The sequence below is a fragment of the Ursus maritimus genome, unplaced genomic scaffold, assembly GCF_017311325.1.
Source record: "Ursus maritimus isolate PB19 unplaced genomic scaffold, ASM1731132v1 scaffold_7, whole genome shotgun sequence".
NCBI classification, from domain to species: Eukaryota; Metazoa; Chordata; class Mammalia; order Carnivora; family Ursidae; genus Ursus; species Ursus maritimus.
Window position 1 is genome coordinate 23,975,318 of NW_024426885.1, and position 16,509 is coordinate 23,991,826.

Below are 16,509 nucleotides of genomic sequence, written 5' to 3' on the forward strand. Positions count from 1 at the left end.
GCCCTCACTTTTCATCCACACACTAGCAATGAACTATCCACAAAGGAAATTGACAGAACAATCTCACAATAACATCAAAAAGTATAAAACATTTAGGAATAAACTTGACCAAAGAGATAAAAGACCTATACACTGAAAATTACAGAACATAGATGAAAGAAATGAAAGAAAATACCAATAAATGGAAAGACAGCCATGTCGAGATTGGAAAAGTTAACACTGTCAAAATCTAATACTACTCGAAGTGATCTACAGATTCAATGTAATTCCTATCAAAGTCCCAATGGAATTTTACACAGAAATTGAAAAAATAATCCTAAGATTCATGTGAAACCACAAAAGACCCCAAGAAGACAAATCAACTGTAAGCAAAAAGAAAAAAGTTAGGAGCATCGCACTTCCTAATTTCAAAATACGTTACAAAGCTACAGTATCCAAAACAGTATGGTACTGTCATAAAAACAGACATGTAGAGACCAGAAATAGATCCACTCATATATGGTCAACTAATCTTCAAACAAAGATGCCAAAAATACAGGATGAAGAATAGTTTTTTTTAATAAATAGTGTAGAAGAAACTTGATATCTACATGCCAAAGAATGAAACTAGACCCTTATCTTACACCATACACAAAAACCAACTCAAAATGGATTGAAGACTTAAACGTAAGACTTAACACCATAAAACTGCTGGAAGAAAAAAAAAATAGGCAACAAGTTTCTTGACATTGGCTTTGGCAATGATTTACTGCATATGGTACCAAAAACACAGGCAACAAGAGCAAAAATAGGCAGGTGGGATTACATCAAACTCAAAAGCTTCTGCAGAGCAAAGGTAACCATCAACAAAATGAAAAGGCAACCTACGGAATGAGAGAAAATACTTGTAAATCATGTAACATCATGATAAAGGGTTAATATTCAAAATATATAAAGAACCCCTACAACCCAATAGCCAAAAAAAAAAAAGCCCAATTAAAATATGGGCAAAAAACTGAATAGACACATAGATAAAACATACAAGAAAATATGCAAAATGGCCAAGAGGTATGTGAAAAGGTGCTTAATTAACATCACTAATTAGCAGGGAAATGCAAATCACAACCACGGTGAGATATCACTTCACATCTATTAGATGTAGATTAAGAAAAAAAACAAGGGATAATAAATGCTGGTGAATATGCAGTGGAAAAGGAACCCCTGTGTACTGTTGGTGGGAATGAAAACTGGTACAGCCACTATGGAAACAGTATGGTCGTTTTACTACCATATGATCCAACAATACCACTTCTGGGTACACATCCACAGGAATTTAAATCAGAATCTGAAAGAGATATCGGCACTCCCATGTCTACTGCTTCATTATTCACAACAGCCAAGATATGGAACCAACATAAAGGTTGGATGAACGAATACAGAAAATGTGGTAAGTACATACAATGGAATATTATTAAGTCTTAAAAAAGAAGGAAATTCTGCCATTTGCAACAACATAAATGACACTGGAGGGCATTATGCTAAGTGAAATAAGCCAGACACAGAAGGACAAATACATGATACCACTTAAACAAGGAATCTAAAATAGTCAAACTCATAGAAACAGGGAATGGAATGGTGGTTGTCAGGGTTTGGGGGGAGAGGAAATGGGGAGGTATTAATCAAATGGTACAAAGTTCTAAGTTATACAAGATAATTGTGTCCTAGAGAACCATTGTACAGCATAAAGCTATAGTTAACAATACTGTATTGCAGACTTAAATATGTGCTAAGATGCAGATCTTATGTTGAGTTCTTATCACAAAAAAAATAATAATAATGAATAAAGAGGACAGGGGGAAACTTAGAGGTGATGGATATTTATGGCAGAGACTGTGGTGACAGTTTCACTTATTTCCAAACTCACCATGTTGTATATATTAAATATGTACAGCTTCTTGTATTTCAATAATATCTGCAAAGCCTTTTTTTTTTAAATGGGCAAAAGACATGAACAGATATTCACCAAAGACAATACACAGATGCCAAGTAAGCACATAAAAAGATGTTCAACATCATTGCCTACCACGGATGCAACTTCAAACCGCAATGAGATACTATTGCCTCCCTCCTATCGTAGCTCAAATTTAAAATAGTGAAAACATCCTTGCTGGCAAGGCTATAAAAAAAATTAGATCACTCATATACTGCTGGTAGGAATAAAAAATGGTACAGCCACTCTGAAAAAGTTTGTCAGTTTCTTCTAAAACTAAACACACATCTACAGTATGACCCAGAAATGACACTCTTATGCATTTATCCCAGAGGGATGAAAACATGTTTGCACCAAGACCTGTACTCACATGTTCATAACAGCACTATTTGCAATAACCTAAAACGGGAACAACCCAAATGTCCTTCAACAGGTAAAAGGCTAAACCATGTAAGGTACATACATACATGGAATACTACTCAGCAATAAATAGAAACAAACTATTACCACACAGCAATCTGGTTGGACTCCAGGGAATTACACTAAGTGAAAATGGTAACCCTGGAAGGTTACATACTGTATGATTCAATTTCTTCAGCATTTTTGAAATGAAACATTTTATAAATGGAGAACAGATTAGGGGTTGCTGAAGTTCAGTAACTAAGGGTCTGGGGAAAGGGAGGTGGCTGTGATTATAAAAGGGGAACACAAGAGATTCTTGTGATAGAAGTATGCAGTATCTTCACTGCGGTGGTGGATAGACAAACCTACACCCCTCCCCACACACACACACACACACGAACACACAAATGAGAACAACTGAAACTGAAGGAATCTGTAGAAGATTGGTGGATTGTAACAATGTCAATAAACTCTTGTGATATTATATGATAGTCTGACAAAATATTGCCATTAGGGAGCCTGGGTGTAGAGTATGCAAGCTCTCTCTGTATTATTGTTCAAGGTGCATGTGAATCTTCAATTATCTCAGTAAAAATTTCAGTTAAAAATGTGTGTGACTGCAAATGGTGCACTCATCCCAAAAAATATCCTATAATCAAAAACCATCCTTCATAAAAGGAACAAGTGAGAATTTGCAGATGATTAAGAGCATTTTATCTGGATCTCTGGGTGAGATGGTGGGAAGGGGGAATTCCAAAAATTAAGATTTTTAGACAACATATCGAATCAATCCTAATGCCACCATTTATGAAGACCATTGGGACTATAGTACATTGTCTAAAGTTCCGGAGAACAAACATGGAAATGCAGTATCCAAAACTGAGAAAGTGCTCACTAACTACAACCTAAGTTTACAACTGTTTGGGGAGGCAGTATGGCCAATTGAGACCAGCATGGACTTTAGTTTTAGAGACATGAGGTCAAACTTCATCTCCATTACCTGCTGATTATAAAAACCTCAGATTCATCTCTACCAAAATGGGATAAAATCCTTGGCAAGGTTGCTACAAGTGATATCTTTATACATAAAGCTTCTACACATTATAAATGAGTCTTTCAAATCAGTAGTAAAAGTAAAGGAATGCTCTTTAAAATTTTGTGTATTTTAAGTCTTCTTTACATTAGAATTCAGCAGAAAACATGTGATACTCTTGAAGGCTATTGGTCTCGTATTCCCAAAACCCTTCCCTAGCTTTTTTTTCTGGTGGTCCCAGTCTCCCTATGCATAAGAATGAACAAGAAAGATAGCCTAGGCCAGGAAATTTTCACCCCCAAACATAGTTAAAGTTTCAACTACTTGACTCAAGTAGTCCTTTCAAGTCTCTCTCAGGACTTTAAATCACAGGGAAGGCTGTTGTCATATGATGGTAGCTCACTAGAGAGTACAGCCATGACATCCAGCTGCTGTGGTCGCTGGAGATGTAGAGAATAGAGCCATGACATACCACGGTCCCTAGGGATGCCTAGGATTTTCTCCTACCTGGAGTCTTATTGTTATCTCTTCCTCCAAATGCTGAGTGATCCCAGTATCCTTCCAACAAATCCTACATCTTGCCTAAATTAGTGATTAATTCTGTGGCTTGCAACCAAAAATTATGAATAGAAAGCCTTCCAAAGTCACCTGGAAACCACTTCCCATTTGTTGTGCCTTCCAATCCCCCAGGGAACCTGGGTTTCCAGCTGCCAACTCACCCTCATAGGGTTCATCTCAAGCACAACTCCATGGATAGCAGCACCTTGTAACCATTCTCTTGTGGTGCCACTCTCTAAAATCAATGTTAATTGCCAATTAAACAAGCTTGATGCTGACAGAATGCGAACTAATTAGTAGGTGCCAGAGCTCATTCCAATTATTAACCTTTATGGTTGTCATTTATAAAGACGAGGGTGCAACTATAGATTTTTGCATGAATGGCTGTGCCTCTCATTCTGAACCAGCCATAAAGACAACAGCTAACAGGGAAAGGTGCTATGCTGAGGGCAAACTCCCCAAAAGAAGTTATCATACACCTTTCAGAAGCAAAGGTGGACATGACATCTCTCAGGTTGGCAGTTACATCAGAATCAAGTGGGGAGTACCTTCAAACTATAAGCAACTAGATCTTGACCCCAGAAACAGGCTCAATAGGTTTGGAAGAAGGCCCAGGAAACAGGCTTTTCTTATATTTCCCAGGTGGTTCTCATGATCCACCAGAATTGAAAATCACTTAGAAAATATCCAAGAAACCCATTCCTAGTCCCCAGTGCAGTGGCTTGGCTGTAGATCTCTTATGAAATATGAACGGTGGCTGAGCTAGAATGGCCAGGAAAGAGTGACTACTAATGTAACAGCAAGAGCAGGGGGCTGCTGAGAATGGAGAAACCTAGATTTGGGTCCCGGATCTGAAATCACTGAGCACCAACCCATTCGGGACCCTGGTTCATCCATTCATAAAATGGAATGCTCAACGCACAGGCCTCACATTCCTCCCCAAAATATGAGACATGCCAGGCACTCACGTGAGCAGTGACTACACATATTATACCAGTTTAAGAGATAAGTACCACTGAAAGGGGGAGCTTTTAAAAGATAAACTCTATGTATTGCATTTTAAGACATGACTTCAGCTTTAACTTGGGCACAAAGCATTTAGAAGCAACAGCAAGATGTGAAATGCTTCCTTTGTAAACTCAGCAATTCCTGAAAAGAACCCTCACAGACATGCATGAGAAAAGAAGAGGTCTTTTTACCAGTTTATTGCTTCCCAAATAATATCTAGGTCAGTGGGCTTTGTGGGGAAGTGGCCAAAAGCCTCCTAAAGACATTTTAGCGTATGTCCAACAAAGTAATTGACTACCAAATGATGAGAAAGTAACTATGAAGCTTGACTAGCTTATTTTTACAGGCATTTTATACATACATACATATATACATACATATATGTATGTATATATGTATGTATATAAAAGCAGGAATGGGGTATGTAAAAATCCACTCTCCTATAAACTTGGAAATAGGCTCCATGTGAATTGAAAATTGTCCTTTTTTTTTTCTTTTTTGGCCTCAAACCAAATTCCAAGGGCCCACCTATCATAGTTTTACACACGTGGACATCTGGCAGGGAAATAAATTAAGGCTTACCTTAGAGAGTAGGGAAATGCATCCATTTATAAATATTATTTTAGAAGGTACTGTCTGATCCTGTTTACTTATTAACTCCATTAGAAGGCTAATGAATCTACTGCTGAGAAAATGAGAGGGAGCTCAGGCTGGGGAAAGGGATGGGAAGAATTTCACACCCCTTCTCCAAATGGTGAAGTTATTTATGATTGCGATAAAGTGGCACTGCATTTGGATGAAGGCGAAAACAACATAAAATCACAATCAACAGACACGATCCATACAAAAGTGTTACATTCTCTCAGCCGCTGGACAAAAATCAAGATTTATACATGTCTGGGTCCTGCCTCATGGAAGAAAAAAAGACTAGGCCATAAAAATGACCCCTCTTTCCCATAATAAATAGGAAAACAATAAATCTGTAATCCAGACCCCCTTCTCCAGTGTTCTCATTTCTCTATTCTCTAACAAAGGAAGATGTTTGAGGGCTCAGTATTTAGGGCAAACCCCTTTCTTATTCTGTTTTTTGAAACAAAGACTTTCATAGATTCAATGATGCTCCTTTTGTTTAATGAATTTAAATGAATTTAAAATTTAGTTTGGAGAGGTGTTCCAGCAAACACCTGCCAAATGGACACTACCCATCAGTGAGCAGCACGTTAGCAGAGCTGTGTCTGTGTTGTTGACACTACCCGATTTTTGACAGAAGGTGGCTGTGCTCAGGACTGAGGCTGTTACCTGCTGCACATCATAAATCCCAAAGTGGTGGCATCTTCTTGTTTGATTTCCCAGGTTGGAAGGATCTGTGGACTTGAGAGTTAAAAGAGACTTGAGAGATCATTTAATCTCACACCTCTATTTATGAGCAAACAGAAGGATGGCAAGAGTAATCCAATTTACTGGTAAGTGAGATGCGCCCAGAGCCAGGCTTCCTCTGAGCTCACTGGTCCCTGGTCCTATCCGATGGTAAGAAGCCACTAAGGTGCACTGAAAATTATACATCCTGAGTAATCCCCAGCCTTACTAAATTGGAATCTCGGAGAGGGCCCAGGAATCTAGATTTATAACACATTCCACAAGTAATTCTGAGGATGTGCCAAGTTTGAGACATACACATGATCCCACCTTTGTTGATTACTTGGGAGGTAACAAAACTTTTCAATGGGCTTAGATTCCATTATGGTTCCATTAAAAAGAAAATCACCAGTAATGGATGAGCTAACTCAACACTATGTTAAGGTAACTTAAATCAGATTGTGCTTTGTATCCTGCACCCGAGAATCAATCATTATCAGCACCTGGTGTAGAAAAACCAAGAAAGGTATTAACCTTCCCCTTTTGCCAAGCACAGATGAGTATCCAAAGGAGAAGACTCCAGAGTATTCTCTCAGTAGAAGTATATCATTGTCCAGGGATGCCTGGGTGGCTCAGGTGGTTAAGCATCTGCCTTTGATTCAGGTCATGATCCCAGGGTCCTGGTGTTGAGCCCAGCATTGGGCTCCCTGCTCAGCGAGGAGCCTGCTTCTCCCTCTGCCCCTCTCTCCTCTCTCTCTCTCTCTCAAATAAATAAAACATTCATTAAAAAAAAAAAGAAGTGTATCATGTCCAGGCATTATGCCCTTAGGATTCTAGATGTGTTCTGTACCCCGCCCTCCTAAAGATAACAGCCACATTCATGTAGAACCTGGTAGAAGCTGCTGGGCTAAGAGGATGTGGACCTGTGAACAAACAATAATGATTCTATTAAGTAATAACTTGACTGCAGGCATTTTGCATTCCATATTCCATCTCACTAACTTCCCACAAAGCTCCCTTATTGTCATCCCATTATATTGGTGAGTAAGTGAGGCTTAGAAAATTAAAACATTGCTCAAAGTGGTGCAGCTAATAAGCATTAGAGCTAGGATTCACATCCGGACAATCTGAATCCAGGACCCACTGCTGTAACCACTACCCATATTCAGTCCCACCTATTATCAGGTGTTTCTGAGAACCATGGGAACCATGAGTATATGAAATAGTCTTTCCTCTCAGGAGTTTTCCACCATAACAGAGAAATAAGATGTTTTATTTTAAACACCAAAACAAAAAAATAGGTGCCCTATTGATCACTTCTCTAATTCCTTCCTAGAATTGTTTTGCATCCTTTATAGAATGAGGTGGGTGATAATAATAAAAATATAGAAGTATTTCTAGAGCAAGGCCACTCCTTGCAGAGTGCACTGTAGTTTGCATATACATATTATTCTTGCATATGCCCAATGTTGTTTCCTAGTACATTAATCTTACCTCTCAACCAAACGAAACATTCCTTGAGGATAACAAGCATGACACAATTATCCTGCATCCCCCAGCAATGAGCACAGGGCTGCTTATATAATTGATGCTCAATTAATATCTGTTCAATTGAATGCTCTGTGACCCATTCAGGAGCTTTCACTAGATTTATTACTACCGAAAGCAAATAGAAGGAGGCCCCAGTTCTAGAGAGAGGATTTCACAGCCTGTATCATCAGCCCAGCCTTCGGGACTTCACATATGAAGAGCCTAGCGAATAGGACGGAAAGTTTTTAATTAACAGCCTAACGAAAAAAATGTCATTCCAATCTGCAGTTTTGTTTCTATTAATTCGCTCAGATTCAGCAGGAATTCCACTAAGGAATTGGGGTGAGCAGCTGTAGAGGGAGGGAAACACATAAATAAATCATGAGTGTCATTAAAATTTGTAAACTAATAACTTCTGGGAAGTCTTAGCAATTATTATCAGGGTTTTCTTGGCAAACAAAAAATTAATAAATCCAAAGGTCTCCATTTTCTATTAAAAAGGAACACCAGCGTCCCCCAGAAAGGTCACTGACAGAACAATTAGGGGAGGGAATAAATGGTCCAGTCAACAGCTTGCGGACCAGATGAAAAGTCACGGGATTCCCCAGTGGCAGGAGGATGAGACAACTCAATACAAGGAAAGCGACAGGCTGAGGCTGCAATTGAACAGGGGCTACTGTGCTTCAGTTCCAATCTGCAAGCCCTTCTTTAGTGCAGACCAAGGGCTAGGCATTGTAGATCCAGCTTGAGAGGGTCCCAGGCTGGAAAAAAATCACAACACAGTGTAAGTGGTGCTAGTGGTGAGCGGAGGAGGGGCACCCCTCTCAGGGAGGAGGGGCAGGGGAGCTGCCTGGGAGGATGTGTGCAGGAAGTGGTAAGCTCTAGAAACACCTTAACCAGGAACCCCTCCATCAGCTCTGTGGGCCCCAGGAGAAATGGCCGAGCAGCCTGGTTGCTTTTCTTTTCCTTTTTTTATTTAAAGATTTTATATATTTGAGAGAGACTGAGAACCGGGCAGGGGGAGGGGGGCGGAGAGCAAAGGGAGAGGGAGCCCAGTGCAGCGCTCGATCTCATGCCCCTGAGATCTGGCTTGAGCTGAAATCAAGAGTCGTCCGCTCAATCACTCAGCCACCCATGTACCCCAGGCTGGTTGCTTTTCTAAGAGCACAATGTGTCTCCCGCTGTTGTCAGGTAGAGGAGATGGCAGAGAGAAGCAGCTCAGCTACCAGGTGACATGATGACCAACCCTCTCTGAGTGCTTTCCACTGGTAGGCACTGGGCGCCAGGCACTTTTCTAGGCAGCTTGAGCATTTTATTTCATGCAAAATACCATCCCCACGCTGTGAGGTGGGAGCCAATATAGTCCTCATTGTACAGTAAGGACACGGAGGCACAGAGAGGTAAAGAAACTTGTTTGAGGTCCCTCAGTGGCTAAGTGGAGGAGTGCGGACTTGAACTTAGTCCCAGAGCTTCCATTCGTAATTACTTCGGTGAGGACGAAACTGATCCACTGACGCTGGGCCCCCTGCCTTTAACTCATCTCTCCTCCTTGGGTCAGGCTTCTATAAAATCTAACAGAGGGGTGCCAGCATCCCTCCTCACTGATGGGCAGCCTCCAGACTTGACACGTTGTGGACTGAAAATGCCCTGAAAGTGAAGCCCTGTGTCTTTTAAAAAATGTCAGTCCCCAACCTCATTAGTCTATAAGCTTGACTCCTATATGGAAAATGCCCTTTGACTAAGGGACACCAACAGATGGTTGTGCTAATAACCAGCTTACACGGCCATCCTTGTGGCAGAGAAAAAAATTAGAGCCCCTTCAGTATAACAGTACCAAGGAGTTTCAGAAAGAATGTCACAAGGGCACAAGATACTGCCCCCCACACACACACTGAATGCTTTTAAACAGTCTTTTGTCTGTTTAGAAGTAGATGGCCTCTGAATTATTAATCCAGTGAGGCGAATAATTATATCACACTGTAACCTGGCAGGGAATGTCATCTTGTCATGACAGCTGCTGCTCCAGGCTCCTCTGCTGTACAGAAAATTGAAGAAGAATCCCCAAATTCAATTTCGACTTGGTTAAGCATGTTGGGCCAAATCATGAAACTGAAAGGGTGTGTGTTTAATTTCGTTTCCTTTCTCTGCACACTGTATTAGTAAGGGAGATCACAGTGCTCTAGGCTCTAACTGCAAAATACATCATCATTATCAGGACAGAAAAGAGGATGGGAGACACAGATCTTTAGGGGATGAGTGGGGAAGACAGTGAAAGGTTTGAAGAAACTCTGTGAGGCCACAGCACACTGGAAAATTCCCCTGAAGTTTAGAAGCAGCCCCTTTTCTCACTCCAGCTCTACCCAGGGCTTGCCAAGCTGGGTTTTATCAGACCTATGGACTGATACATTCGTATGTAACATCTATCCAGAGGGAAAGCCTACATCATCCACCAGCTTTCCAAATCCCAAATCGCATTGTATGGGTCAATTACCTATAAACCACACTCTGTGTTACCCTCTTTTGTTTGGCCCCTTCTGTGAACATGATGAGACCCCAAACCCTTCCTCCCTGGTCCAAGACCAGCTGCTCTCTCTGCCTCCTGCTTGGCTCTCTTCTCTCCAGCAGCCCAGCCTTACCTGGCCATTTCCCTCTGCTAGAGACATTTTTCCACTTCTCATTTGCCAAATCCTATCCCACTCATCAGTCCAACACCCAGGTCAGAGAACCTTATCTACAAAAGAACATCCTTGTGCCGCTAGAAATTGATATTTTAACTCCCTCCAATCAGCATAATGAACAACAATCTAAATCACTCTTCTCTCCTCCCTAATCCCCTGAAGATCTCTGCTAACTCATCCATAACACAGAATACATTCCGTTGGTGCCCTATAATTTCCACCACATGGACCCTGACATCAGTGGATCCTTATAAACAAAGTCAATAATGTAATGAACACTATATAAACACTGAGGGTTACAGTAATCATTAGTCATTATAATTAAGTGAACACTTTCTACATGTGAGTCACCGTCTTAAGGGTTTGTACATCTATTATTTCATTTAATCCTTGCAATCCATCCATTAATTCATTCACTGAGCAACCATTAAGGATCTCCTGTGTGCCAGATATTGTTCTAGGCACTGAGAGTACAGCCCTGAATTAAAATGGACAAAAATTCTCCCTCCACAAGCTTAGATGTTAGTGGGTGTAGGCAGACAATAAATCAATCCATAAGTAAGATATTTAGCATGCCAGATGGCGGTAAGTACCAAGGAGGAAAATGCAAGCTAAGTAATGCAATGTGAAGTCCTCAAGAAAGGCCTCCCTGATTAGGCAAACAGAGAGGGGAAGAAGTTAGGCGCTGCCCGGCCCTGCAGAGAAGAGCGGGAAGAGCCAAGGGTAAGGGCTGTGGCAGCGAGAAGGTGGTGTGTTTCAGGAACAGCAAGGACTACATGGTTGGAGCAAAGGTAGCTTCTGTACTATCTCCAACTTACATTCAGGGCAAGAGAAATGGGTTGAATGGCGACCACCCGCAAGAATTCGTTCAACATCCTCATCCCCAGAACCTGTAAGGGACCTTGTGTGAAAGAAAGGTCCCTGCAGGTGTAATTAAGGATCTCAAGATGAAACCATGCCATGGGCCTAACTGCAATGGTAAGTGTCCTCAAAAGGGACAGGAGAGGAGAAGGCACAGGGGCAGAGGAGGGGCCGTGGGGGCTCAGAGGCAGGGAGGGAGTACCGCAGCCACAGGGAATGTCAACAGCCCCCAAGTCTGGAAGAGGCAAGGGTGCTCCCGAGAGCCTCCTAACAGAGTGTGGCCCTAAAGACACCTTGATCTCAGACTTCTAGTTCCCAAACCTGAGAGAGAGCACATTTCTGCTGCTTTAGGGCCCCCCAGTCCGGGGTACTTTGCTACAACAGCCCCGGGAAGCTGATAAAGTAAGGATCCTGCAGTTACAGAGCTCTTTAGGTGGGCAAGGTGGGACTGAATCCTGGCAAGTAGACATCAGGATGCCCTTGGGGCCACTCAGCAGTCTATAGTCTCTGCTACACACCAGGGAATACACTGAGTTTTATGACCAAGGGCCACACACTTCATCACATAAGGGCCCCGAGCTGCAAGCACCTGGCCTTGGCTCCCCGGCTTCACCTGGCCCACCCCTAGAACTAGCCAAACACGGGCTGCCAGGTAGACCTCTCACCCACTGTAAGGACAGGATTTTCTGGCTTGTTTCATTATTTGTCCCCAGAAGACAGCATGGGAGTCAGGCTTAAGGTATCAGCACGGTATCACTGCGATTAGACCTAAGGGGAAGGTTTCTGAGGCTCTAATTCCCTGGGAGTCCCGTGTGAGTGGAAATAGGCATGCTCTCATCTATTAGACGAGCCCCAGTTACTTATATCTCTGCCAATTTTCACTGAGCAGCAAAATTAGGTTTTGGACATCTTGTGCAAATGGAGGCAGGCCTGAGTCGATATGAGCAATTAACCCCTAAATATTTAATAGATGCTCTCACTGCTCCCCCTCCCTGGGGCAGACTCTGGTTAGTCCTCTGCAAACAAACAGGTCAGATGAAGAAGCAGCAAGGCACACAGATACTCACACCCCAGCCGTGTCTGGCTCCAAGACCCCCCGAAACCCTCAGGACAGAGCTCTGGGGATGATGACGCAGCCAGGTGAATGGCCTTTGGGGACAGTGTCCTCCCCAGGGTTTACCAATGACGAAGCAAACCGGAGGGACACACAGCCTTCCCAGAGTGTGAAGTGTCGACTCATGGGGACTGATGCAATTTGCTGTTGCCCTGTGTGACTGCTGGCAATGAATGTGTGTGTGTGTGTGTGTGTGTGCGTGCACAGGTACGTGTGCGGCGTACAGAAGGGCGAGTCTGCCCGTGCTCCCCATCCAGAGCAACTCCTCGGGTCATGGCTTCATTCAAGCTCTCTCTGACCGAATCACCCACGTCCTCCTTCTCCCTGTCCCCCGTGACCAGCATCCCACCAGAGCAGACTTATCCAGTAGGCACAATGGGCACAGGGCTTAGGGCTTACAGTACTTTTAGGAATCCAAAAATTATTTTTTTAATTTAAATTCAATTTAGTTAACACATAGCGTATGATTAGTTTCAGGGGTAGAATTTAGTGATTCATCAGTTGCATACAATACCCAGTGCTCATTACATCACGTGCCCTCCTTACTACTGCCCATTACCCAGTTACCCCATCCCTCCACCCCCTTCCCTCCAGCAACCCTCAGTTTGTTTCCTAGAGTTAAGAGACTCTTATGGTTTGCCTCCCTCTCTGTCTTTATCTCATTTTATTTTTCCTTCCCTTCCCCTATATTCATCTGTTTTGTTTCTTAAATTCCACATATGAATGAAATCATAGGTATTTATCTTTCTCTGACTGACGTATTTCACTTAGCATAATACCCTCTAGTTCCATCCACATCATTGCAAATGGCAAGATTTTGATGAACTTTTAGGCTGAAAAAAGTTTTCATATACTATATTGATACATTTATCTTTATACCAATGCTGTCGTAAAATATACATTTCTCTCTATGTTAAAATACATGTATTACCAATATACATTTTAATATATATGAAATTAAATATATAGTAAACGTTTATTAAATATATAAACTTGTTAAATAGTAAATATTTACTAAATATGTACATTAAATTTACCAATATATATTAATAATTATATATATATATATAAATAAAATGCATATATTAAGGATCCCACGAAGGTCCCTGTGTGGACCTGATCCTCACATGTGTCTATTCTCACAAATACAGGTAAGAACCACAGTATCTCACAGATGCAAAGGACTAGAAATGGTCCTTTGGCTAAGACTCACACCCAAGGCAAGAATCCCCCCTCCAGCAGGCTCTCCTTGCTCTGGGCAGGCTTATCTGATCTCTCTAACCAGAAGTGTGTTCCTCAAGCAAATGAGACTCGGCAGGAACCAGGAACTCAAAAGCAACAACGGAGCCAAGCAGAAGGTGTGACAGGCCCCCAAAGAGATAAGCAGAGTGCTAGGGGAATTCACGGGTGGGGCCATCCGTTCCACCCCGGGCATTAAAGAGGCCTTCCATGAGGAGGACTGTTTTCTGTCTCTTCCAAAACGTGCTTCCCAACCGTGTGGCTGGCATTCTTCACATAAGCCGGGCCAGAGTAGCTTGTTAAGAACCTCTAATCCACTCACCTCCACAGTGAGCTCTCAGTCACGCTCCCCAGATTGAAGTCATACAGCTTCGTCAGGATAAGGATCACCTGCAGTGGGGACAGGGGAGGAGGGCAGAGAGGAGCAAAAGGGGAGAAAAAAGGAAGCTTACTTTAGTTTGTGTAACAATATACAGTGCATCTCAAATCACCCAGAGGAGGGCTTAGTACTTATCCGTTGAGTGGAGGGGTATTATAGGATCAAGCAAGGGAAAACAATTATTAATTTAATGCATCCCCATAACTGGTAGCATTTATTTTAATCCTGGCGATGCTTTGCATTTGAAATAAAACATGCCAACAGGAATTAACTGGGTATCGACAGTTGTTTCTCTACATCTGTCCTCCTTCAAGGCAAGGTACCGGCCGGCTGGCTCTGATCACTCCTCCAGCCACCCAGGGATCAGAGGCTGGGCTCGCTTTTGATCTGAAGATGACTCTGACTTACAGACTTGGACCTAAAAGGGTAAGAAGGAACGGGGCCTAACTCTATGCATCTACAGACAGGTTCAAAGAGATTTTGTGTTTCCCTCACTAAGGCCGCAGCAGCCACAGAGACTTAAATGGCAGGCAGGCCCAGTCCCCAACATCCTCTGATGTCATCTGACATCTACCATTAGGCATCTGTCCTTATCATGGAGTAAGCAGGTCATTGGACTCCACTGGACTCCAGGACCACTTTCCTGACTCAGTTGAAAGGAAAAAAGCCATAAGGAAGCTGTACATGAAAGAGAGTGGGACTTCCTGTAGCAGCATTAGCAGTTTCCTGAAACGGTCTTGGGCTGGTCAGACTGGTCCTATGTCCTTTAAACTTCTCCAGCCAGGGACTGGGATACCAGACGTTTCCCTGCCTGCCCTTTGTGTGCCTGGGCAGCGGCTCAGACACAACTTCGAATCTACAAGGATTTCAAGCGTGTGCACCTGAATCGATTTTAATCAAAACGCAGGTGCCTTATATACAGCGCCTGCCTGCACACGTGATAATCCAGTTACACATAATTGTGTTTATCTAAATTTAATGCACAACTCATTTCACTTTTCTCAGCTCCTTCCCATTCCACAATTTAACTTCCTCCAGTTCATTTGCACAGCAGCCATTAAACTCTTTCCAAGATAATGAATTTCTGCTACCAAGATGGAACTTTCCCATTCTAGGTATCTATTTAAGATTACAGAAAAATAATCAGCCATTATATTGAACATTTTTATGGCATTTCACTGACAATAGAACACTCACTTGGAGATTTATTCTCATCCAGCACCCCATGGGGTCGGTCAGCACTATTTCCATTCCTTTTATGTAAGCTAAGAAAAAATTAGAGGCAAGGAAGTGACCCATTATAGGTCAGAAAGAGTCCATGGCAAAGTTGGTTTGGGATGTTCAACTTCTCTGCAGGGCCATGACTGGAGGGCTCTTCTCAGAGTGCATTCTTTGATGGAGAGTGGTAGGTGGGCAAGAAACAGCCAAGCCAAGAAAAACATCAATGACATGGCTATTTGCAGAACAGGAGAATCTACCCACTACCTGTCCTATGAACACAGCCCAACAGCAAGGAGTGTGCATTCACTGCAGAGAATTGCTCCCCACAGTCTCTCAGGGGTCCTTGCCTCTCCCACTCATAGAGAGTTTCCCCATTTGTAAAAGTCAAGGGCTAACAAAAGCAAAGGACTTAATATCCCCATCCTCTCCAACCAAATGCCTAGGAATGCACCAATAATTCCTGTTTGCTGGATTCACTCACACACACACAGAGAGAGAGAGAGAGACACACACACACACAGCAGACTTCGTCTCCCCTTCATTTTACCTTCTTTCATCTACAAAGCCATGATCACAGTCACTATGTAAAAACATGGGTTGGCTATGTTCTGGCCAACCCAAATTCTGGACAAACTCCAAACTGTGCTCTTCTAGAAATAGGTCAGAACACCCATTCAGAGCTCTGCAGGAGCAAATCAGGCCATTTCATTTTCTCCCAATATCAAGCCTTCAGGGACATCAAACAATTGCCAAAAAGTATAAAGTCCACATAAAGAGAAGAAAGAGGTGTAGGGGGTAAGAGTTCCACTTAACCAATAGAGCTTCTAACAAACAACTGGGTCTGGAAAGCCCTGGAAAGAACCAAGAGCTGTTCTCATCCTATCAGTCTCCTTACTCAAAGTTTAGACCCTCTTCTTCCTTCCCTCCATCTTCTCCGTCCTTAATGTCTCTTATACATCTAATCTCATGTTGGTGTCTGCTTCTTGAGGAATCCAGACAGACACACCCTTCCATACCTCTAGGACTATTATTTCTGCCTTCATGGTAGATAGTTCCAATTATGCCTCTTGATTTGTGCACTTTTTTGGTTAGAAATTGTTGCTGATTCACTCTGCCTAAGGATGAACTCCAGACTCCTTAGCTTGTTATGTAAGGCACTAC

General features: G+C 42.4%; 1 protein-coding gene across 1 annotated transcript in view; it reads right to left on the reverse strand.

Annotated features, from left to right (window-relative positions):
- Nucleotides 1–16,509, reverse strand: part of SORCS3 (sortilin related VPS10 domain containing receptor 3) — a 567,608-nt gene that overhangs the window by 381,849 nt on the left and 169,250 nt on the right. The window contains exon 2 of the mRNA XM_008686652.2: nucleotides 14,071–14,138. Within this exon, the coding sequence (XP_008684874.2) occupies nucleotides 14,071–14,138 (68 nt within the window). The remainder of the gene's footprint in view (nucleotides 1–14,070; nucleotides 14,139–16,509) is intronic.